We start from the raw sequence: 23,303 nt of genomic DNA on the forward strand, positions 1-23,303 counted from the left end.
CCCCCCCCCCCCCCCCCAAACCCCCATGTTTCCCTCTTTCTTTGTTGCAGAAAAAGGTAAAATTGAAGATTAGCAGACCACCTGGCACCTGCATATTTATGATAATATTATGAGCTGTGTAAAAAAAGAAAAGACCGATTCGTTCAAATACACAAGCCTGTGTCATCTCGATTGTTTACCAAGAAAAAGTTTTGTTGCTGTGTAGAGCTGAGCATACGGCAACTTTTGATTCCATAGACCAGCGCACAATTCATTACGTAGATCTACGTCAAGACTAGCTTATTATTGTAATAATGATCAGTTGCTGGGGGAAAAAAGACTGATCATGCGTATGCGACTTTCAACGCCCGGACCGATAATGCTCCCCGACACGCACACAGCCACACGTGTGCAGGCCGCCCATCCGACCCCGACACACGCTAACGAGCCATCTTTAATTGCTTCTGATGACCTCTTGACAAATAAACATTTATTAGAAGCGCTAATAGCTTTTCAGGCCGGCCTCAAATATATCATAAGATAAAAACTCGGCTCCTACACAAAACGCCATTTTGCCCAAAGTGATCCCGCTCTCTACCCAGCCTGAGGCAAGTCACGAGTGAGGCAGGACAGGAAGCCGGAGTCACGAGTCACAAGAAGTCGGAAGTGATGTCATGCTGGACAAGAATCAGTCCGAATAACATTTTTTCATATTCGGACTCGAGTCCGAATAGTCACTTTGTTTGAAAATAGTGCGGTGGGTAAATTTATAGAAACCCTCCCGTCTCATAAAAGGTATTAATTTACAGGTTTTTTAGGGCCCTGAACACGATTTTGGCATTGAAAAACGTCGCAAATTGTTAGTTTAGATGTTACGGCACTTTATTTCAGGGGGGAGACCCCCCCTGAACCCCCCCCCGACCTACTACAAACGTACTCGCACGTCAGGGGGAGACCCCCTGAAACCCCCTAATCTAATGTCTATAAAAGCATGCATTATCAAAAAAAAATCCTAAAACTAAGCCTTAACTAAAAAAAACTGACCTTATTCGTATCCAACGGGGCCTAAAAATGCGCAAACTACCGTAATTTTGTCACAGATGGTATAACAGTGGTTTTCGGTCTTCCATTGTGATTTTGGAAGCCAGTGAGTATAATCTTGATTAGATAGATCATGTTTTAAAGTGGTCGCTAGTTAAGGAAAAGGGAATAAAATCAATAGAAGAATTTAACGTGCCAAAGTATAAGATCACCAATAGTGCATCTGTGGCTCTCTTTTATAAAAGGAAGTGGCTAGACTATGTCCTCCCCCGAGGTGAGAATAAAAATACGATCGACCTCTCACCCCGGGTGAGACTTGCCAGCATTGGCTATTCTCACCTGGTGTGAAAAAAGACCTGTTTTTCCTAATTTCAGAAAACTGTATAATATTGTCGATATATATTGGATGATCAAATTGACAAAACAAAGAAAAAATGACATAGCACAAAAGTAAGCTAATTTGGTCGTCTACAAAGATGCTACATGGCATGGCTTTTTCACTTTTAAAATCGAGCCGAACTACGCTAGTCACCATTTTGTTCTGCCCGGAAGTTCTAGCAAGATCTACTCTCATCTCTCTCTCTCTCTCTCTCTCTCTCTCTCTCTCTCTCTCTCTCTCTCTCTCTCTCTCTCTCTCTCTCTCTCTCTCTCTCTCTCTCTCTTTCTGAATACTGTCTATCGGTGTGGACAATCAAATTGACAAAATCAAAGATCTATATAAAAGATGATGTTCAAACACAAAAAAGTAAATTAATTTGGTCGTCTACTAAGGTGCTACGGCTATTTAACTTTTCGAATCGTGCCGAACTACGCGGGTCGCCAGTTTGTTTTGCTCGGAAGTTCTCGTGCTACTCCTCTCTCCTCTCTCTGTCTCTCTCTTTCTTTCTCCTCCCCCCTCTCTCTCTCGCTCTCTCTCTCTCTCTCTCTCTCTCTCTCTCTCTCTCTCTCTTTCTTTCTTTCTCTCTCACTTTCTCTCTCTCTCTTTCTCACTGCCCACTGACAAAATTGCACGCTTTCAACACAAGAGCACTGGAACGTTTGTTCACGGTGAACAACACTGATTATCCTTCACGGTGAACGCACACCGGGTGAGAATGGCCAAAAGGCTCACCTGCGCTATTCTCACCCCTATTCTCACCCGGGGTGAGAATAGAGGTGGTCTTTGGATAAAACATGAACACTGAGTATAATTAAAGTTAATATCATATTAGTAGTATTTCAATTCCAGTACTCTTGGGACCAAAGAGATTGCCCTTTAATTTTTAAAAAATAAAAAAATCAGCACACCTTTTATCATTTTAGTATTAAATTGGACTTTTACTTTCCCTCCCTTCTCACACTTAGCTACCAGTTGCCCAATTTCCACTAAACATTGATGTGCTGAACACAAATATCAACTTCATTTATGTCGCAAAATAATAGTTTTGAGTTGATTGTTCTTGATTGAGCTGCCTTACCACGTTGTAATTTGCACGTTTTGGACCAATCAGGGGGTTTCACTATCGGTTTCAGGGGGGGCCCCTGAGGTTTTTTTTCAATCTGGGGGTTACACTGGGGCGTGCCCCCCTGTTTTAATCCTTATTGACAATTTGCAGTTAGGTTTGAAATTTTCTTGAAAATAATTGATTTACGACAGTTTTAGTTTTAGAGTGGCTTTATTGTGATCTGCAACTAACAATACTGCAGTTTGACCCCTGAAGCAGTACATCTGTGTGCTGGAGTGAAAGTAAAAATTTTCCATAATTTTAAAACACATTTCGGTGAGCATTTTACTGAAAAATGTTCAGAACCGCCAAAAAAATGTAAATTGTAGATACTAGTTTCCACGGACATTCAAGCGGAAGAGAATCTCCAAACTTTGGTGGCATTTTGTTGTTGTCAAGTTTACCTTTTTGACATCTGGCAACCCTATTTCTTTCAGTTGCAAATATCTTGACTTCTATTGAAGACAGAAATTGATATTTTTCAAATGAAAAGAAAAACAAATGAACAGCTTTTGAGATGCTAAAAACTTGCCCAAAAATTGAGGCGTGCCTAATTGCACCACATTGTGACACAGTTTTCCTGTTGATTTTTTATCCATTTTACACTGTCTGTGTAAATTTCATCTTTACAACCATTGCAAACCAGTATACTCTAAGTATATCTATGTTTTTTTATTTAAAATGGATTTAGATCAAATTTTTGCCCTGCTTAAAAGTGTCCAGTCAGTGATAAGAATTTTTATAAGTTGGAGGGTTGGGGGGAGGGGGCTTTCCCTCTGTATTATCGCATAATCTGGTGTTTGTGTTTTGGAATGATAAATGCAGTCATGCGTGAAAAGGGGGGAGGGTGGGGATATGGCCGAATTCTTGAAAGTTGTGCATTAGGGTGTACAAATGGTTAGTACCAATAAGTAAAGTCATCAACAACTCCAATTCTGTTGTCATAACTAGTAATTTAATAACGAGATAAAATATGTAGTATAGTATAGTGGTAGATTTTCGTTCCCTTTTATTTTTCTGTGGCACAGAAAAATCTCTTATAAATTATGTGCTGAATAAATTTCACTCTTCACATGATCCTTTGGTTCTGTATTTTTGATAAGTAAAAGCAGTTGTTGAGAGTGGAGAGCCATTCTTTATTTTTATTTTTTTAATACACAGAAGATTTTGCTGCAGAAACTGTTAGTCTGAAAACAGCAGTGATCCAAAATAAAACAAAGTCCCTGAATTATTTTATTTACCTTTCTCAGACGACCACTTCTCTCCTGGACACTGGATGGCCTTCTAAGACAATTTTAATTTTATTTCAGTTATTGAAGTTCTTCTGCGCACCCCTTCCTAGGATGAGAAGGTTGAGATTGAAAACATCTTTTCTGACTCAGGATAAGAATTAAGACCAGGCGATCACTTGACGTTGTAATAACTTTTGTCTGTTAAAAGTTTAGAAACAGAAGGCTCCCTTTTCATAGACCAGTGTTGGGAATCCTGTCGTGCAAAATCAGAAGAGAAAACTATCATTAAAATTGTGATCTGTCATTTTAATTTGGAATAAAACTGTCAGATTTAACAGTCTAATAACCAAAGGTAATGCCCATCTGGAGAAAAAAAAATACAGCCGTGAAGAAAGCATTTGTGAGGCACCGTGGTGAAATCAAGGGCTCGTCAAAATAATGATATCCGAGATTCCGAGAAATCAGCATTTTTCGGACAGTTTGGCCATTTTTTAAAAATTTTTGTTTTTTTGGCTCAACACCTTGTATGTCCATTCAACAGCACTTTTATGGGTGGATTTTATAGAAAAACGTTGATTAAAGGCACAACAAATTTAAAATTTGCAGTGTCCAAGAACTCTAAAGCTGGAAGTCTGCAAACTTTGGCAGCCATTTTCTCGCTAATTTTATCTCTGAAATCGGGCGACCCCACTTCCTTCAATCGCTAATATCTTGATATTAAAGATAGATGGGTATATTTTCATCGAGAGATTTATAAATGAACAACTTTTAAGATGACACCAATAACTCTACATGCCCTGAAATTGACGAGCGCCTGATTCCACTGCTTCGTGACACATTTGTGGTCTTAACACGGAAATACTAACAGTTTGCTTCCCCACAGATCTACTCGCAGTGTAGTCCAGATGTTCTGATTCTTGCTTTGGTTTCACATTCTTGCTTTTTGCCTTGCCCTTTATTTATTTATTATTTTTTTTTCTGTTTTTCTTGTTTCAGAAATTATCATCATGTAAATGGATCAACTGTTTCAACATTCTGAAAGAATATGTATCTATCAAGACCTGAAAATATAGCATGCCTTCGACAGAGATGCCGTGAGCATGTAGCCGTGCCCTATTCTATGTGTGAATGTCTGCATAATAGAGTGTAAGTGACAGAGAGAGAAACAGACAGCCAGCCACCATGCCGAAAATGACAATGACCAAGGCGTCTAAGGGGAACGCCAAGCAGTTCCCTGTTAGAGTCACAACGATGGACGCTGAACTGGAGTTTACTATTGAGGTAAACAGCGTGTAGCCCCCAAAAAATTGTTGCTAAAGGTAGTCAAATCAAATATTTTTTGGGATAGGGTGGGGGGGGGGGGGGGGGGTGGAATAAGATCGCTAGCTTGGCACCCAAAAAAGGGACATAGGACACACAAAAAAAGGAACACCTTAATTTACCTTTTTGTGTGTTTTACACTTAATTTCATGGCAGTACCTAACAATTCAAAAGTTATGATCATTTCAATGACGTAGGGTAGCGAAAACTTACAGTGGGAAAAAAAATGGTGTTAGGTCATAGGTGGCCATTTGTTAACATTTGGGGTAGGATCAAGAAAACATGAAGTAGACATGTTAATATGCTGACCTCACTGATGTTTTCAATGGGAAATGATATAGAAGTTCTGACAGTTTTATTTTCTAGCAAACCCCAATTTGTCCCAGATGATTCCTTCTTGACTTTAATCATACAATTCTCAAAGACACCTTTGACAGGTTTACTTGTGCTGCCAGACAAATTATATTTGCAGGCACTTTTTGAAAATAAACTGTATGCATTAGCCTTTTTTGTGATTTAAACTGGACGTGAAAGATGAACAAGATGTCAGCAATGTCATGTTTCATTGAGGTTTCATAAGGTGATAACATTTTTTTTTCTTTTTGTATTCCCAGCCTAAGACCACTGGCAAAGAGTTGTTTGACATGGTTGGCCGGACTATTGGACTGAGAGAGACTTGGTATTTTGGTCTTCAGTATGTTGATTCAAAGGATTATGTTGCGTGGTTGAAATTTGATAAGAAGGTAATGAGTGAAGTGTTGATAACAAATCATCTTTGTCATAAAGGCAGTTGTTGTCCATGGAATTCCGTTCCTTTTAAAGAAGAGTGCATGATAGAGCAGGGTTATGCATTTATGTGCAAAAAGTGTAATTAGTTACAACTTTTTCAAGTTTGCTCAAGTTGTAACATTTTCTTTAAAGGGAAGCATTGGTTTTTTGGGGGTTTTTTTGTGTTTTTTATGGGTTTTTCCCGCGACACCCAAAATGGTATTAGCTTTGGATATAAGGTAAGTAAGATTCCATGATGAGACAGACACTTAAGCAGTTGTGTTCTGACAGTGATGAAATGTATGTGTACTGTTAGGATGAAAATATTGACTATTCGTTGTGACAGTGGCCATGTTTCACCACAGGGGGCCACATATGGTAAGGTTAGATAAGATTTTATTTATTTTCAAGGAGAGAAATTTGCCACAGCATGGTAAATTCGTACATGCACAAGCAGCACACACACACACTCACACACACACACACACACACACACACACACACACACACACACACACACACACACTCCCACTCCCACTCCCACTCACGCACATGTACGCACACACACCCACCACGCAGACTCTCTCTCTCTCTCTCTCTCTCTCTCTCTCTCTCTCTCTCTCTCTCTCTCTCTCTCTCTCTCTCTCTCTCTCTCTCTCTCAATATTTTTCCCTCTCTCTCTCTCTTGCTCTCGCTCTCTCTCTCTCTCTCTCTCTCTCTCTCTCTCTCTCTCTCTCTCTCTCTCTCTCTCTCTCTCTCTCTCTCTCTCTCTCTCTCTCTCTCTCTCTCTCTCTCTCTGCATGTCTTTCTCTTTTCCAGCACTGAAAGACAATCTTTGTACCAAACCACTTCTCAGACTCAAAACTCATCCATTCTCCCTCCCCCTCAGGTCTTAGACCAAGGCATCTCCAAAGAGTCCCAGATACAGTTCACGTTCCTGGCCAAGTTTTACCCGGAGGAAGTCTCGGGGGAGCTGGTGCAGGAGATCACGCAGCATCTCTTCTTTCTACAGGTTGGGGCGTACATCCTCATAGGTCACACTTAATTTGGCGATGACACATTCATGAGTCGTGGGGAGGGGGGCGGGGACGGGACAGGCTTCTCCGGTTGATGGGAATTGGATGTCAGTTGTTTTTAAAAAAATTAACATCAGTCTCCTATTCCAATGTCTTCTCTCCAGTTTGAGAAGTGGCAATGATTTTAATGTGGTGTGGATTGGAACCCAGACCCAATGAGCAGACAAAAAAAAGTAGTTTATAACCAAAAAAAACATAGTTACTTTTCCATTGCGATAATTGATAGTGAAGATGATGCATTTGTCTGTCATCTTGGAAAGGAGGCGGGGGAAGGCCACTTCTAAGGGTTAAAGCAGTGGTCTTTTTGGGTGGGGGGTGGGGGGGTGGCTTATTGGGTTAGAGGAAGGGTCTTCTAGGCTCACATCATTTTAATAAAACAATTATAGTTCATTCACTTTTACTTGCCCTCGTTTGCACAGTCATATCTCACTTATCTCTTGACTTATTGCACTGGGAATTTGATCATAAGTTTGTAAATGAAATGCTATTGACTGTTAGGGATATTTTTAGACCTGCCAAAATCAAAGAGCAGCTGTCACTGATTTAGTCTCTGTTTATTGTGAAAAAAACTACAAAAAACCCCACCCTCCTGGAATGTTCACAATATAAAATAATTTACACTTCCAAGGTCACTGTATTGAACAGCAATGACAATTTCACCATTTGCACTCATATTTTCTCCGTGCTGTACACCTTTTCTTTATCCACTACTCCCTCCTCCCCCCCAAAAAAATTTTTTTTTTAAATTGGGTCAATGTCTTAATGCCTTCATTCCTATAAGATGATCAGGAATCTTTGGAGCTAAAAGATTTAAGGAATTTGTCGCTTTGAATGAACTGTTCAACATGCTTATTAAATCTTAAAGTCAGTCAAAATGTAAGACTGCTAGCAAAAAAACGAAACAAAAGCAGGGCAATAAAACTGTCAGTTTTTGAGTTAACTGTAAAAAACTGTTGGTTTTGAAAAAGTGAATGGACTATAATGCATGTTCTCTGTTGTTTTGTCACTTTCCTCATCAGGTGAAGCAGTCCATTCTCAACATGGACATCTACTGCCCTCCTGAAGCATCGGTGCTCCTGGCCGCGTTCGCTGTTCAGGCCAAGTACGGGGACTACGACGAGTCGACGTACCAGCCTGGCATGCTGGCATCCGATGACCTCCTGCCCCAGCGAGTGTTAGACCAGTATCAGGTGGGTGGGAACCAAGGATAGCGCTCACTGTACTTTTTTTAAAAAGATCAATGTAAGTGTTTTCCTCTTCTTCTATGGCTTGCCTCCTCTCTCCTAAGAGGGCAGAATGCAGGTGTTTGGAGGGTGCCACTGGTAGGACCTACTTCTTTACTTCCCCTCTGTTGTTACTGTCTGTCTATCTATCTTACTTTTTCCCAGCACTAAATGACCTTTATTCTATTGTGTCGATGTGCTTCTCTTTACTCAGACTCACAGGAGGACGAAAGCCTGTCTCACGCAGTTGGATATGTGACAACCTCTTTGGATTTGGTCCATAGCTCGTCAGGTCCGGGCCAGATATTGTCTTGCAGCAGCAATTCACGATACAGGTTTCCATTCAGGCACTCAAATAATACGCGTCTTAAGTCATCAGGACAGACACCACAACTCGGGCATAAACTTATAGGTTGTTTCCTGCCCGGTTGACAGAACTTGTATCGTTTAGGAAACTCGACCTGCCTTTATGGGTCAACGTAGGCTGAAAGGGAAACGAAACATCCCAGCAGAATTACTGAGATACTCGATAAAAGTCCTTGCAGTGGAATCAACTGTGCTGCTAATCTTCCTCGAATCCGAGGAATTCTAGGTTTTTGAGCCTTCTGAGGAAATTTCTCCGCGATCTGGCGTTCTCCTGAATATCACGAAAGTCAGGGCGCAATGTATGCGAAAATGTAATTCAACAAGCGCGAATTCTTAATTCTGCGAAGCGATCATCGTCATCTCGCGTGCCATATTGAAATCGTGAATGACAATATTTTGATTTTTTTGTTTTCGTTTTGGGTGGCTTTCCTTATTCTCGATTCTCATTCATTTGCCACTGTTTCCACACTCGATTCATACAGGCTTCTTCCCGATGATTTCCCTCCTTTTTAACATTTCATCATTAGCGTCACTGAATCAAACTCTGATCTTCTGCATAAGACATTGAAGTGCCACTCAACGACAGGCTAGTCTTGTATTTTTCACAGATATAAAAGTTGGATTTTTTTGGTGTGGGTTTTTGTTTTTTTTGTTTTTTGTTGTTTTTATCCCCGTTAGGCATTGTTATGGTTGAAGAAAAGTACTTCAATTTGTTGCTGCAGCTGTAACTCATGCTGCTGAAGAAAGATAGCAATATGCCTTGTCCCGAAATATGATCATGATATTGATGGTATATCAGCTGATGTAAAAGATTGTTTGTTTTTTGTCGGGAAGGTGAAGATACTAAAGTTTTGTAAGATTGAACCCTTTAAACCTGCGTTCCTGACGGGTTACTCTTCATTTAAATTTTAATGATGTGGTGTTAACCTTTATTTCACCCCACTGTTGTCATATGCTGGGGTAAAATGTTTTGTGATTTAATTTTGTTTTCTTTGCTATTTTTTTTTTTTTTTTTGACTAAGCGGGGGGTTGTATTGAATTACGAGTCTATAATGTTTATTTTAGTTCTCAATGCGACTCTTCAGATGACACCTGCCATGTGGGAAGACAAAATCAAGTTCTGGTACGCAGAGAGACGTGGCATGACCAGGTAGGCAATTGCTGACTATTGTATCAGAGATAAGATAAATCTTTATTGTACAGATGCTTGCACACACACACACACACACACACACACACACACACACACACACACACACACACACACACACACACTCATCCGTGTGACTGGAAATCAATCAAGGCTCTGTGGGGCTCAGTGTGCTAAGGGGGTATCTTACTGGATTGTGGTGCACATTACTCTGGTTCTGTCTTTAAGAACTCACATCGATCCATCATAGTTATATTGCCAGAAAAAAAAATTGAGAATAAATCAGGGATCATATGTGTTATTATTTGCAACTAGAGGATAGATATCAGTGATCATTTCGCTCTCTCCGATGGCATATCTGTAATCATTCTGTTTGTTCAGATAAGATGTTGATCATTCTACCCCCTCAGAAGGGGTATTGGTCATCACTCTATTTGTTCAGATGGGGTATTGGTCATCATTCTGTTTGTTCAGATGGGGTATTGGTCATCACTCTGTTTGTTCCGATAGGGTATTGGTCATCACTCTGTTCAGCATAGGATGTTGTGATCATTCCACTCCCTCAGATGGAGTATAGGTGATCATTCTGTTTGCCTACATAGGGTATTGGTGATCATTGTTTGCTCATATATATATTATTTAGTGCAGGAAATGGATTGTGTCAGTTTTCATTTATTTATTTTCATTAAAATATGTAAATAAATTTAAGAGTTTGTTTGCAATTGTATCAGTTTTGAAATAAGTAGAATGGCAACACCAGTGGTGTGTCCCATAGAGTGTGATGCATATAAACAGTTCTCGTGACCTTCTATCTATTCAAAGAAATGTTATATTTTCTCTATCCTCAGTGATGAAGCTGAAATGGACTACTTGAAAATAGCTCAAGATCTTGAAATGTATGGTGTGAATTACTTTCAAATCAAAGTAAGTTTGGGTTTTTTTCTTTGTTGTCAGTGTTATTTATTAGTTGAAAGGATGCCATGCCATTGTGTTTCTGAAATATCTGAACCTCTTTTTACCCTTCTCTTCTAAGTTTTTATGACCCGTGTACTGGAGCTCCCTTGTGTCAACAAATGTTTGTGTGTGTGTGTGTTTTACGGCACTCGCCACTGCATGAGGTCATTTGAGCGCGGGGGGCACATTAAACTATTTCAGTTGGTAGGAAATTCTGAATTTGGCCCGGGTGGCGGCCGAAGCCTACTCTTATCGATTTTAGACCACCAAGGGATCTTAAACATGCGCAACTTGCACTCAGGCCCCTGAGATTTTTTGCCCTTGTCCAAGAAGGCTAGCTGTAGAAAGGCTGCAGAAAGAGTCAGGAGCCTAGAGGAGGGGGCAAAGGAGGTGAGGAGGTAGGGGCAGAAAGTGGAGACGAAAGCAGACAACAGAACATTGCTAGAGAGCAGGAAAGGAGGTGAAAGGAGACTATTTTAGAGAAGAAAATTTTTCGGTCACTACCCAGATTCGAACCCGGGACCTTTGAATGAGAGGCCAACACCTTAACCTCTGGGACACCAGAGCCCCTTCTACTTGGTTTGCACCACTGCAATAATAATAATGATAATAATAATATATTGTCTGTCAATGTCTGACGGTGACTAGTGCATCTGAAGAGGAAAATATTTTTAATGCAAAATAGAAGAAATAAGGATGAAGATGACTGATATGTCCTACTTCTTCACTTTCCTTCTGGTGTTTCTTGTTGTTTCTGTCTGTTTGTCTGTCCGTTTATTTTCCCAACACTTAAAGAACCTAAAGAACATTCGGTGACTGTGTTGATGTGCTTTGCTTTGCTCAAACTCGGAACTTGCTCGCTCTTTTCAGTCGTCTTTGATGTACTCATTTGTCACTTGTGTTTATGTCTCTCCTAGTGAGTGATTGGCGGCTGCCCTCAGCAGGTCCGACTTCTGTTCATTTCATCTTTTGTTTCTGTCTTACTCACGTTTTTCCCTGAACTGAATGACCAATATTGTGTCAATGCACTTGTAATTACTCAAACAAACAGTCATATCGTCACTTGTGGTTTTTTTCTCTCTCAGAACAAAAAAGATTCCGACCTGTGGATTGGCGTGGACGCACGAGGCATCGGGGTCTATGACAGAGACAACAGACTTTTGCCCAAAGTTGCTTTCCCTTGGAGCGAGATTAAAAATATCTCCTTTAACGATAAAAGGGTATGGTTTGTAAAATAACATGTAATGGATACATAAATTCTATTAAAGTTCCTGAATGAGCATGGTTTCTTACTTGAATTTGTACCAGATGTATAGCTTAGATAATTTTTTATGTTTATTTCAAGAATGTTAAGAGAATGATACTTGAGATTGTGTTCTTTATTCAATTTTAAAGCAAATTTTTACTTGTTTTCGAGGATTATGATTTTATCTAACTTTCCATTGTGAAATGTGGTCCACTGATCCAGCATTGATCAGAGTGATATGTTTGTGTTATAACAACGCTGTGTTAGTTTCAATGAATGATCAATCTTTGTAATTATTCTTTTCCCTTTTTATGGTACTGTTAACTGGCTGGTAGAAATATTATTATACATATTGTCAGTGCAAAGGTTTGGAACTTGTTTCAGGCATAGGTTTTCTTTCTTTTTTTTTTTGTGGGAGCTTATGACCGTATAATATATATATGCTCAATTTTGTTTTAAAAAACATGGGGGGGGGGAGGGATATGGAATAAGTCCAAAATATTTTATCTTATTGACATTCGCATTTGTTTGCATCTGAGATTTGCTGTATAGCAATCTTCTCTCTGAGGTTTCAAGCATTTTTTTCTTTTATTTCTCTTTGCTTAGTTCACGATCAAAAATGTTAACAAGAAGGAGCCCCACTTTGTGTTCTATGCCCCAAAACCAAGAATCAACGAGCTGGTAAGTCAAAATGTTTTGTTCGTTGTATCATGCCATTCATATAGACTCCTATAGCCATTCATATAGACTCCTATAATAGCATAAACACCTACGATTACTATTTTTAGAATAAGCTGTTTATGTCAGATGTAGTTTTCACTGATATATTATTTAGGTTCTGAGGATAAAGAAACTCATCAATAAAAACCCTTTCAAGGTCTTTTATAAAAATGTGTAGGAGTTTTTCCTGGTGTTATGAAGTGCCGAGTGTCAACTGAATATTGGGTCTGGAAGAAAGAATGGAAACGGAGATTCAATCAAAATTGTCCAAGATATGGGTGGTTGGAGGGTGTTATTGGTAGGTCCTACTTCTTCACTTTCCCCCTGTTGTATCTGTTTGTCCGTCTTCCCTTTTTTCCAGCGTTAAATGACCCATATTGTGTCAATGTGCTTCTCTTTACTCAAACAAATATGTGAGGCAGTGTGGTGGAATCAGGCTCTCGTCAAAATAATCCAAGTGAACAAACTTGCATTTTTTCGCAGGTTTCTGAATTTTTATCAAATTTTTTATTTTTGCCTCAACACCTTTTATGCCCATTAAAGAACTCATTTCTGTGTGAATTTTTATGAAAAACATTGATTAAGGGCGCAAAAAATGTAAATTTTCAGTTACAATGGACTCTTAAGCTAAGGAAATAGCTAATCTTTGGCGGCCATTTTCTCACTAATTTTACCTCTGAAAACAGGTGACCCCCACCTCTTTCTTTCGTAAATATCTCAAATTGTATTCAAGATAAATGGATATTTTTTTCATCCAAATAAACACAAGTGAACAACCTTTAAGATTATACCGATAACTCTACATGCCCAAAAATTGACGAGAGCCTGATTCCACCACACTGCCTCACATATTGTCCAGGGTGGCCACCAGTTGTCAAGGAAAAAAGTTGTTGTCTTAAAGACAAGTGAACATTCTGGTCAGTGTCACTATAATGTGGTAAAAAATTGAAAAAGTGAAAGTGGAGAATGGTCATTTGTACAGGTGGTATTTAGAGCAGGTTTGTGGGTGGTTGGCGGGTTGTGGTTTGCCTGCTTTTTTCTTGTCAAATATCTATCATCCATATCTCGCCTCCTTTTGTTTGTATGTTACTATCTCGTAACACCTCTTATCTTCGGCACTTGTATGACCTAACTATTAAAAGTGCCGTAAGACTTACTGAAACTAAACCTGTTCAATTTCATTTTTGTCGCGTGACAGATCCTGGAGCTGTGTATGGGGAACCATGAGCTGTACATGCGGCGCCGTAGGCCCGACTCCATGGAGATCCAGCAGATGAAGGAGAAAGCTATGGAGGAGAAGGCCAGGAAGCAGGTGAGTACCGGGGGCTCAGTAACTTAAGCCTATGGCTTCTTATGCGCAACAGTACGTCGCATCGCTCTCGGCTGTCGCTAGCTACGAGTCACAAGGTGTGTATTCTTATGCGCAGCCACATCACACACCACATACACGCCATGTCGACCGGCACTCCTTGACTAGGTATTTTGACGACGGTGATGCTTTAAACCTGTCACACCCCCAGTTTGTGGCACACGTCGAGGTCTCGATCACAACATGGACCGATCGTAGGTGGCGATCATGCGTGGCTAGACGTCGCGTCACGTGTAAGGAGACGGGTTCTTTATATAATCTTATTTGATTGATTTTGGGCCGGCAAGGACCGCGCGCGACACGATGGTGCATCGCGCATAAAGAGACATACTCTAACGACTATGATGTTCACTTTACAACCCACAAGACTGGAGGTTGATCCTCACCAGTATTGGGTTTTTCCTCCTGTTTTCTGTACCCCCTGAGCATAGGATAGGGAGGATGGAGGACCTAGTCTTCTTAGATGAAGACCTATAATTTTGACGGTCTCGTTTGAAGTTTCACTCATTAAAGATCCCTTGGAGGTTTGGTGAAAGTTTCTCTCGTTAAAGATTCTTTTGGAATTCTAAAGTTGAAAAGAGTACGCACTGCGGGCTGCCTTTTCCTCGCAAAATTCTAAATTAATTCCAACTCAAAATCTGGGGCCACTCTTTTTAGGTTAAATATTAAGAGTGTCACCTTCAAAATCAGCATGTGTCTGCCTGTGAAGCAAGGGATGATTCTAAGTTTTGTGTAGATACAATGTCCATGTACATAAAATTAACTGTTCTGTGGGAGGAAGAACTTACAGTCAGTTACTACCTGAGAACCAGCAGGTGTACGAGAAGAAAAAGAGCAGGTCGGTATTCAAAGTTGTATGCGACGGTTAAATCTCCTACTCATCCTGAACATCTGGTCTATCCTGGGGAAGTCTGGTGCTCAGCACGCCTTGAGATGATCTCATGATTATTTCGGGGCGTCACTTTGTTATGAAGGTTGTCAGTGCTCGCTACCCCTGACTACTTCAGATGAAAGTTTTTCAAGTGAAGAATTATAGTCATGTCATATTATAAGTATTTTGTTCACACCGACAGATGGATCGGTCTCGACTGGCCAGGGAAAAACAGCTGAGAGAAGAAGCAGTGAGGGAGAAGGAAGAGATGGAAAGAAGATTCCTGCAAATGCAAGATGAAGTCAGGCAAACTCAGGAAGCCTTGGTAAGTTATCATGGAGTTTATTGTCAGCATGAAGTAGCTTACTTGTGTCGCAACGCAATGGAATCAGGCGCTTGTCGGTTTTAGGGTAAATGGAGTTACTTGTATCATTTAAAAACTATTCATTTGCCTTGGGTTTGGTTGAAAAAAATACCCATCTATCATGAACAGAACTTATATATTTATGATTGAAGGTTGTGGATTTGGCCTGGAGTTATATGTAAAATAGTGAGAAATGGCCGCCAAAGTTTGGTGATTCCAAAGCGGCAGAGTCCTTGGAAACTGCAAATTACATGTATTTTGTCTTTGCTTAACGTTTTTAAATAAAATCCTCAGCCAAATTATTTTTTTAATGCAGACATGATAAAAGGGGTTGATCCCAAAATTTTTAAAAAGTACATAAAAATTGCCAAACAGACGGAAAAGTGTTGATTTCTTCAATTTCATTATTTTGATTATCACCTGATTTCACCACGATGTAAAATATTTATCGATGTGGAAAGGAGAGGAGAAATGTGGGACTTGTATAAGTATATTATGTGGAGAGTTGTAGTTTTGAATGGAGTGAAGACGGAATAATAATATTAAGAATTTGTTTTGGTTTTTGTTTTGTACTTTTCTTTGTCATCTGTCTCTTATTTCTCAGTGTATCCATTGGTCGTTGAAATGAACCCAGTCACCCTTTCCAGGGAAGACTATGAACCCATCAAATTTCCTTCAAGTTTCACCTCTGTTTCTCTTGCTGTATGGTTGTTATTATTTGAGTCTTGGCTTTTCTTTTAAACCCAAAACTGTTCAACCACTTCCATGGGTGGGGAAGTTGCTACTGGTAGAGTCTGGGTTTTTGGGGGTTTTAAAAATTAATAATAAATAACATTTGTATTGCGCATATCCGCGCTCTACAGCAAGCTCCATGCGCTTTACATTATATTATTACCCCAGCGTACCATAGAACACTCAGAAACATTCTCAGCTTCCCTGGAAGCATACGGTGCATGCAGTTGATTAAGCGCTCAAACACTAAGAAACTGACAAGATCTTTCACTGTCTATAGCTGGATACCCATTCCCACCTGGTTGAAGTGAGAAAAATTCATGTAAAGTGCCTTTCCCAGGGACACAACTTTGGGCCCATAATGGGATTTGAACCCACGACCTTACGGTTGCGAGTCCGAGAGCCTAACCACTGTCTGCCTGCCTTTCACTTTCTTTACACTGTAAAACCATTATTGTATCTATGCATTTATTGACTTAAGTGACCTTAACTCATGACCTGTGCGCCCGCCTTCACCCCCTACCATCTTCCACAAGCACACATACCATGACCCCACAACCCACACCCTGTGACTGGTGTGACCACAGACAAGGTTGTTTTAGTTTTAGTAGAAGTTTTACAGCGCTCGCAACTGCATAAGGTCATATGAGCGCCAAGGGGTGGATTTCAACAGAGAAGTCCTTGCAGGGAATCAGGCTTGCTCTGCTCACATCTCTAGCTTCACCTGCACAAAGTCTGCTTCAACTATCAAGGCACCCCGGAAATAGCGGGTCACAAAAGTGTGCCAAACATACAAAAGAAGTAGAGGAAAAATGACGATAGTAAGGACTAGGAAAGAAAAAGCAGCAGTTTACTGTTGCAGTTCAGGCACAGTTACGAGCATGATGCTGATGAATCAACCCAATTGCAATTACAATTCTACTGTGCATAAGAACATGGTTAATGTCCCCAGTTTGGGAATGGCCTAAAGACACTTCAGTCAATAACACCACCCCGAGGGGTTAGACAAGGTTGTGTGTGGTTGTTGGGCACTGTGGTATAGTTTGCTCCTTATTTCCTATCAAATGTCTATCATCATCTTTATATCTCTCTTCCTTCTTTTCTTTGTACGTTACTTTCTAGTGGCACCTTCTGATCTTCGGCATTTACATCAATTATATTATGACCTATTTGTGTTGCAAGTACAGTAACTCTTACTAAGAAAACCCCCACTAAACTCATAACTTAAACAGAAATACACTCAATCCTCTGTCTTTGTCCTTTCATGACCTGTACCCCTCCCCCACCCCCAACCCCCACACCACGACCCTATGACCCCATGACCCACCCCCACGGCTGGTGTGATGACCACAGGCTAGGTCGGAGGAGACGGCCGAGTTGCTCCACGAGAAGATGACGGTGCTGGACGAGGAGGCCCGTCTGCTCACACAGAAGGCCGCAGAAGCCGAGGCAGAGGTGCAGAGAATCAAACTGACAGCCATCAAGGTAATGTCATCATCATCATCATCATCATCATCATCATCATTGCCTTTTCACCCTGGATCAGGGTGTATAGGCCACGAACAAACACTTTCCATCTTTTCCTATCCTGGCCTAGTCGTTTGATCTTATTCCATGTCTTCCTACTTTTTTGTTCTGCAATTTCTGATCAAGGTATTGTCATCATCATGGCCTTTCTCATCCTGGATCAGGATATAGGCCATGAACAAACACTTTCCACCTTTTTTTATCTTCAGCTAGTGGCTTGATATTATTCCATGTCTCCCACTTTTCTGTACATCAATTTCTGATCAAGATGTTGTGCTAGTTTGAATCTTTTTATAATAAAAGTTGTAATGATATTGATAACAGTTGCATTTGTATGGTGCATATCTACTCTCCACAGCATGCTCTTTGCACTTTATGACTATTATTACCCTAACAGACCCTAGAACACAACTCAGAAACATTCTCGACTTTGGAAAGATATTTGAATAATTTTATTCTTTTGATACTATTCTTTTGATACTAATAACAATCATTGCATTTATGTAACTCATAACCACACTCTGCAGCATTCTCTAATGTAATCGTTAGAACACGACCCAGAAACCCTCTCGGCTTCCCGAGACGCATACCCTGCAAGCAGAGGAATTCAAGCGCCAGAAATTTAGCTAAACATCTGATTTTTCTATGCCCTTGTGAAATGTTATATTTCTACTCAAAATTAACATTTGGTAGAATTGTTGATTAGTCATTGAGCAGGTGGTTATAGGATGCCTTTTATGGGTTCTGTTTCTTTTCTTTCCTTTCCCTCTGATTTTTTTCCCGTGTGTGTTTTTCTCTCTTTTTACCCCCAATAAATGGCTATTACTGTATCTGTGTGCTGCTCTTTTCTCCAAACCAAACTGAGAAGTCGTTTGTGTCAATGTGACTGGTCATTGTAAATCTTTATGAACTCAATGCTGGCTGGAGGGCACGACTAGTTGCTTCTTTTTTTTCTGTCCCCTCAGTTGTTTCCGTCTGTCTACCTTACTTTTTGGGCTCTCCGTTAGTTCAGTTGGTATCATGCAGGAGTACAAACTGGGCAACTGTATTCCAAATCCCCGACTGGGCATTGTTGAACTCAGGTCATTTTGCAGCCTTTTCAAGTCTGTCAGCCCATTTGGCTCAGTCTTGTTGGAGATGGATGTTGAATTTGGAGGTCCCTCCTTTTACTCAATCTAACTGTTGAAAGAACAGTAAAATCATACACTTACTTTCTCACTCCGATATTTTTATGTGCTTCTCTTGACTTATGTTTATGGACTGTTCTCTTTGATTTTTCCCTTGCTCTAAATGATAGGTGTTGTGTTAATGTGTTTCTCTTGACTCATGTTTGTGGACCCTGTTCTCTTCGACAGACGGAAGAAGAGCGAATGCACATGGAGCAAAGGGCTCATGATGCTGAGATTTTGGCAGCAGCCATCTTGGAAGACTCAGAAAACCGGTAAGTTTGTCTGCTTTGTATGGACTAGCTGCTTATATATTGGAGATAATTTTTTTAAATACTAGGTTTTGATTGTGTAAGAAAATTAAGTCTTTTGAGTTTTTACGCTTTTCCTTCATATAAGTACTCAAAAAAGTAGGTAATATTATAAAAACGACATTTTAGCGCTTTTATTAGTGTTCACAGCCCAAGTTTTGTCCGAATTCTAGTCCGTTGGGCCCGTCATCAAGACCCGTCTGGAAAACTGTTTGTTCGATTCGTATCCCGTGACATGACTCCGGCTTGCGAGTTCGTGTGAGTTGGGGACAGTCGGTTGACGAGGTCAACTTAAGTTCTTATGCACACTGATTGAACCGTCTTTCGGGATTTATGCCGGGGGGGGGGGGGGGGGGGGGGATTAGACACTTGGACAAAGAGTGCTTGATGTGATTCTTCAGGATTTAAAAGATTAATGATAACGCGCGCGCACACACACACACAGGGGTATGCATATAAAAACATGAATTTATAGAAAACCCTGGGAAATTTTTTAATCACCTTGATGATTTGTCGTTGATCCCGATTTTTTTCACCAAATCCCGATTTTTTTTTCCCCTGAGATCCTGATTTTTAGATTTCATAGGGTGGCAGGTCTGTTTTATGCTGGTGGGTGGGCTGCCCTGTGATTATCAACAGAGATTTGTGATGTGTAATCCCAGGCATGGTGTAGAGCAGGCATAGGAAAGTGCATTCAAGTCACTGGTTGGATTAAGCGATTCTGGGTATCTTGCAGGCCAAGGCAGGAGAAAATTGAGTGAAGACTGTTGAAATATCCAGTTTCGCAAATGTGGGACTAAAACTGACTGTTTAGAATCTCTCAAGAGCATTTCATGAGATAGAATAGTTAGATTTATTGCTTCTGTGTGGGCTGGAAACTATTGATTTTAAATATCAAGAAGAAAATTGTTTGGGTTTTTGAAAGATTAATTATCAACTCACGGCGCGCCACATTCTTTATTAATTTTTGGGTCAAATGGCAGGCTGGACTGAAGCTGCTTGAGCATAGTTTGTCCTTGCCTGTTGCAGAGTATGCTGACATTTTCTCTCTTTCTGCAGGGCCAAAGAAGCAGAACAACTGAAAGATGAACTGATGAAGGCCAAGCTCTCAGAGAAGGCAGCCAAGGGAAAGCTCCTCGAACTTACACAGACCATGTCCCACACAGACTACTCCACAGTAAGAATTTTTCACTGCAGGTGTCGTCATCAACACAATTTAGATTATTTATGAGGCCAACTTCCAACCCTGTCTGTCAAGGTCATCCGGGCTAAAAGGGGTACATCGTCCCAGCAGAAATCATGTAGCCCTTATTGACACTATTTAGGTTATTTGTGAAGTGTGCTGACAAGGTGTATTACTTCTTGGATTTTAAAAGTATAGTAATTAATACATCAACTTTATAGGTGGAGGTTGTACAGTTTGTAAGTATGGAATAACAAAAGACAAGGTAGAAAATGGCATCGATTGAAAATCTATAAATCTGACCTCAGTATCAATTTTCTGCCAATATCTCCATTCTTGGATCGCTAGAAGTAACTCATTTTGTCAGCATGCCTCACATTTAGATGGCGAGTGAGCAACCTTGTCTGTCAGGGCCTACCCGGGCTGAGAAGGGTACGACAGTCCAGCAGAGATCATGTCGAAGTGGACTACTCTGCAAATAATCAAAGTTGAGAATTGAGCAGTCTGACTGACTGACAAGCTTTCAACTTGAATAGCAGAGCAGTTATAAGTTATTGAGAAATTTGTAATGGACAGGTAGGCGGAAAAGTTAGAAAACGAAATTAGCTTCATGCAAGTTAATGTGGAATAGCCTACCTAATAATACAAAGAGTCAAAGAGTTTAGCCATAGAATACACTTTCTTTAGTTCTTTTAGGTTTTGGGGGGGGTGGGGGGCAGATGTTCTGATTTTTGTTAAGATATTTTCTTTTTTTTTTCTTGTACAATAAACGAATCGTATTATCCATATTCTTTTTCTTTCAGTCCATCCCATCTTACCCCGTCCTCGCATCAGACTTGTCGCCCACCCTACAGTACGTCGAGAGTGGCGCGCCCCTCCCGGATGGGGACATTTTCTCTGGCAATCTGGATCAGCTGTCTCTGGAGATGGAGAAAGAAAGGTAAGCAGGAGTAATAATGATTATAGATTGCATTTATATAACGCTCTATCCCATACAATAATAATAGACTGCATTTATTTTGCGCTCAACTATACAATAATAAAAGATTGCATTTATGAAACGCTCTATCCATTCAATGATAATAAATTGCATTTTCATAGAGCTCTGTTTCTAACAATAACAATAGATTGCATTTATATAGCAATCTATCCCATACAATAATAATAGATTGCATTTATATGTGTCACGACGCAGAGGAATCAGGCGCTCGTCAATTTTTGGGTTTTTGGCATATGGAATCATTAGTATCCTCTTAAAGCTTGTTCATTTGTCTTGCATTTGGTGAAAAAAGTACCCATCAATTTTGGATAGAAGTCGGAAGTTGGGGGTTGCCTGGTGTCAGAGATAAAATGAGCTTGACGATGGCCGCCATAATTTGGTGACTTTCGAAGCTTGAGTGTCCTTGAAAACTGCAAATTTACATATTTTTTAAAACTTTAATCATTTTTCAGAAAAAATTCTCTCAAAAATGTGTTCTTAAATAGACTTAGGTGTTGAGCCCCCCAAAAAAACATTAGGAAAAAAAATTGTCCAATTATCAGAAAAATGCTGGTATCCTTAATTACATTATTTTGACGAACGCCTGAGTGCACCACGCTGCCTCATATATAATGCTTTATCCCATAGAATAATAATAGGTTGCATTTATATATAACGCTGAATCCCATACAATACCAAGTATACAAGTTCATCAACACAGTTCCTGGATCCATAACAGCAATCAATACAGTTCCTGGATCGATAACAGCAATCAATACTCTCTTGCCCTTTTTAACTCCCAGTGGAGCACAGGCCATCTACAGCATTACTCCAGCGAAGCCTGTCCTGAACATCCTTTTCTATCTGTTTCCATGCTGTCCCTGCTTTTTCAATTTCCGCTTGTACCGCTCGCCTCCATGTCATCTTTGGTCTTCCCTTCTTAAGTTTTCCTTGTGGGTTCCAAGTTAAAGCCTGCCTGATGATGCTTGTCGGGGGTCTCCTCAGGGTGTGTCCAATCCATTTCCATTTCTTCACCTGTATGTCTTCCTTTACTGGCCTTTGGCTTGTTCTTTCCCACAGTTAAGCATTAGTGACTCGATCGTACCACTTGATCCCCACTATTCTTCATAGGCATCCATTTACGAAACTCTGCTGTTTCCTTGCTGCTGATGCTGTGAGCCTCCATGTCTCTGGACCGTACAGTAGAACAGTAACAATCAATACAGTTCACATATACTGAATTTTTACACTTTTAGTAAGATATCTCAGACAGATGGTTGTGGAGTGCTAATAAGATATTCTACATTTTGTTTTTTCTGCTGTTGTTTCTATCTGCGTAACTTTTGCCCCTGCACCAAATGGTGTGTATGTAACTACCTAGTAACACTTCTAATCATTGGCATTTACATGACCCTTTTACATTGCGAGTACTGTAAAACTCTTACTAAAACTAATCTAAATAACTGTTATTGTGACTGCCAATGTCCTTCTCTTTACTCTTACGAAAATGTGTGAGTAGTTAGCCTTGTGCGGCTTGGTCCTTTTTTCCTATCATACATCCGTTGCCCATATCTCTCCATTTCTTTTGTGTTTGTTTGTTACTCTCTCGTAAAACCTCTTATCTCCAACACCTAATTGTGTTGCAAGTGCTAGTACCTCTTCTAAAACAAACAAGCGGAAACAAAAATACCCCAGTGATTGACGGGACTAGTTTTCTTAAGCATTGCTTTTTGTTCTTTTACTTTCAGACGAGAATATTTATCCAAGAGCAAAACCCTCCAAGACCAACTGAAGGACCTCAAGTCTGAGATCCAAGTGCTCAAAGTTGAGGACCGCTCCAGCACCTTGGATAGACTGCATGACGAGAGCATGCAGAGAGGCGACTCCAAGTATGCCACACTCCGAAAAGTAAGCTTGTCTGCTCTCTGTTACCTGTTTCTTAAATTATTCTCTGATTACACATTTCTCTGGACTGCATCAAAGTTTTTAAAGATCATTTTTTAAATTCAAAATTGGTAAAATACTGGCTCAAAGACGGCACGAAAAGAAAGTTCTGTTCATTTTATGTTAGATTTTAGTCATCAGCTTGGGATTATTTTGCATTGATCCCTAGATCAGTTAAATTTTTACTAGAGTAGAATCATCAGCGTTGACTTATTATGCATCAATCCTTCTGAAAAACTCCAAAAATATATGACATCCAACACGGGGAGCACTTAGTACACTACAGTAAAGAGCTGTA

General features: G+C 40.1%; 1 protein-coding gene across 1 annotated transcript in view; it reads left to right on the forward strand.

Annotated features, from left to right (window-relative positions):
* LOC101859712 (merlin) overlaps nt 1–23,303 on the forward strand; it is a 30,197-nt gene that overhangs the window by 1,354 nt on the left and 5,540 nt on the right. The window contains exons 2-16 of the mRNA XM_005100569.3: nt 4,733–5,017; nt 5,671–5,799; nt 6,714–6,836; nt 7,920–8,090; nt 9,575–9,639; nt 10,488–10,563; nt 11,679–11,813; nt 12,446–12,520; nt 13,758–13,871; nt 15,002–15,124; nt 17,249–17,380; nt 18,778–18,863; nt 19,959–20,076; nt 20,886–21,022; nt 22,810–22,969. Of these exons, the coding sequence (XP_005100626.1) occupies nt 4,919–5,017; nt 5,671–5,799; nt 6,714–6,836; nt 7,920–8,090; nt 9,575–9,639; nt 10,488–10,563; nt 11,679–11,813; nt 12,446–12,520; nt 13,758–13,871; nt 15,002–15,124; nt 17,249–17,380; nt 18,778–18,863; nt 19,959–20,076; nt 20,886–21,022; nt 22,810–22,969 (1,743 nt within the window). The 5' untranslated portion in view covers nt 4,733–4,918. The remainder of the gene's footprint in view (nt 1–4,732; nt 5,018–5,670; nt 5,800–6,713; nt 6,837–7,919; nt 8,091–9,574; nt 9,640–10,487; nt 10,564–11,678; nt 11,814–12,445; nt 12,521–13,757; nt 13,872–15,001; nt 15,125–17,248; nt 17,381–18,777; nt 18,864–19,958; nt 20,077–20,885; nt 21,023–22,809; nt 22,970–23,303) is intronic.

The sequence above is a fragment of the Aplysia californica genome, unplaced genomic scaffold (genome assembly GCF_000002075.1).
Source record: "Aplysia californica isolate F4 #8 unplaced genomic scaffold, AplCal3.0 scaffold00252, whole genome shotgun sequence".
NCBI lineage: Eukaryota > Metazoa > Mollusca > Gastropoda > Aplysiida > Aplysiidae > Aplysia > Aplysia californica.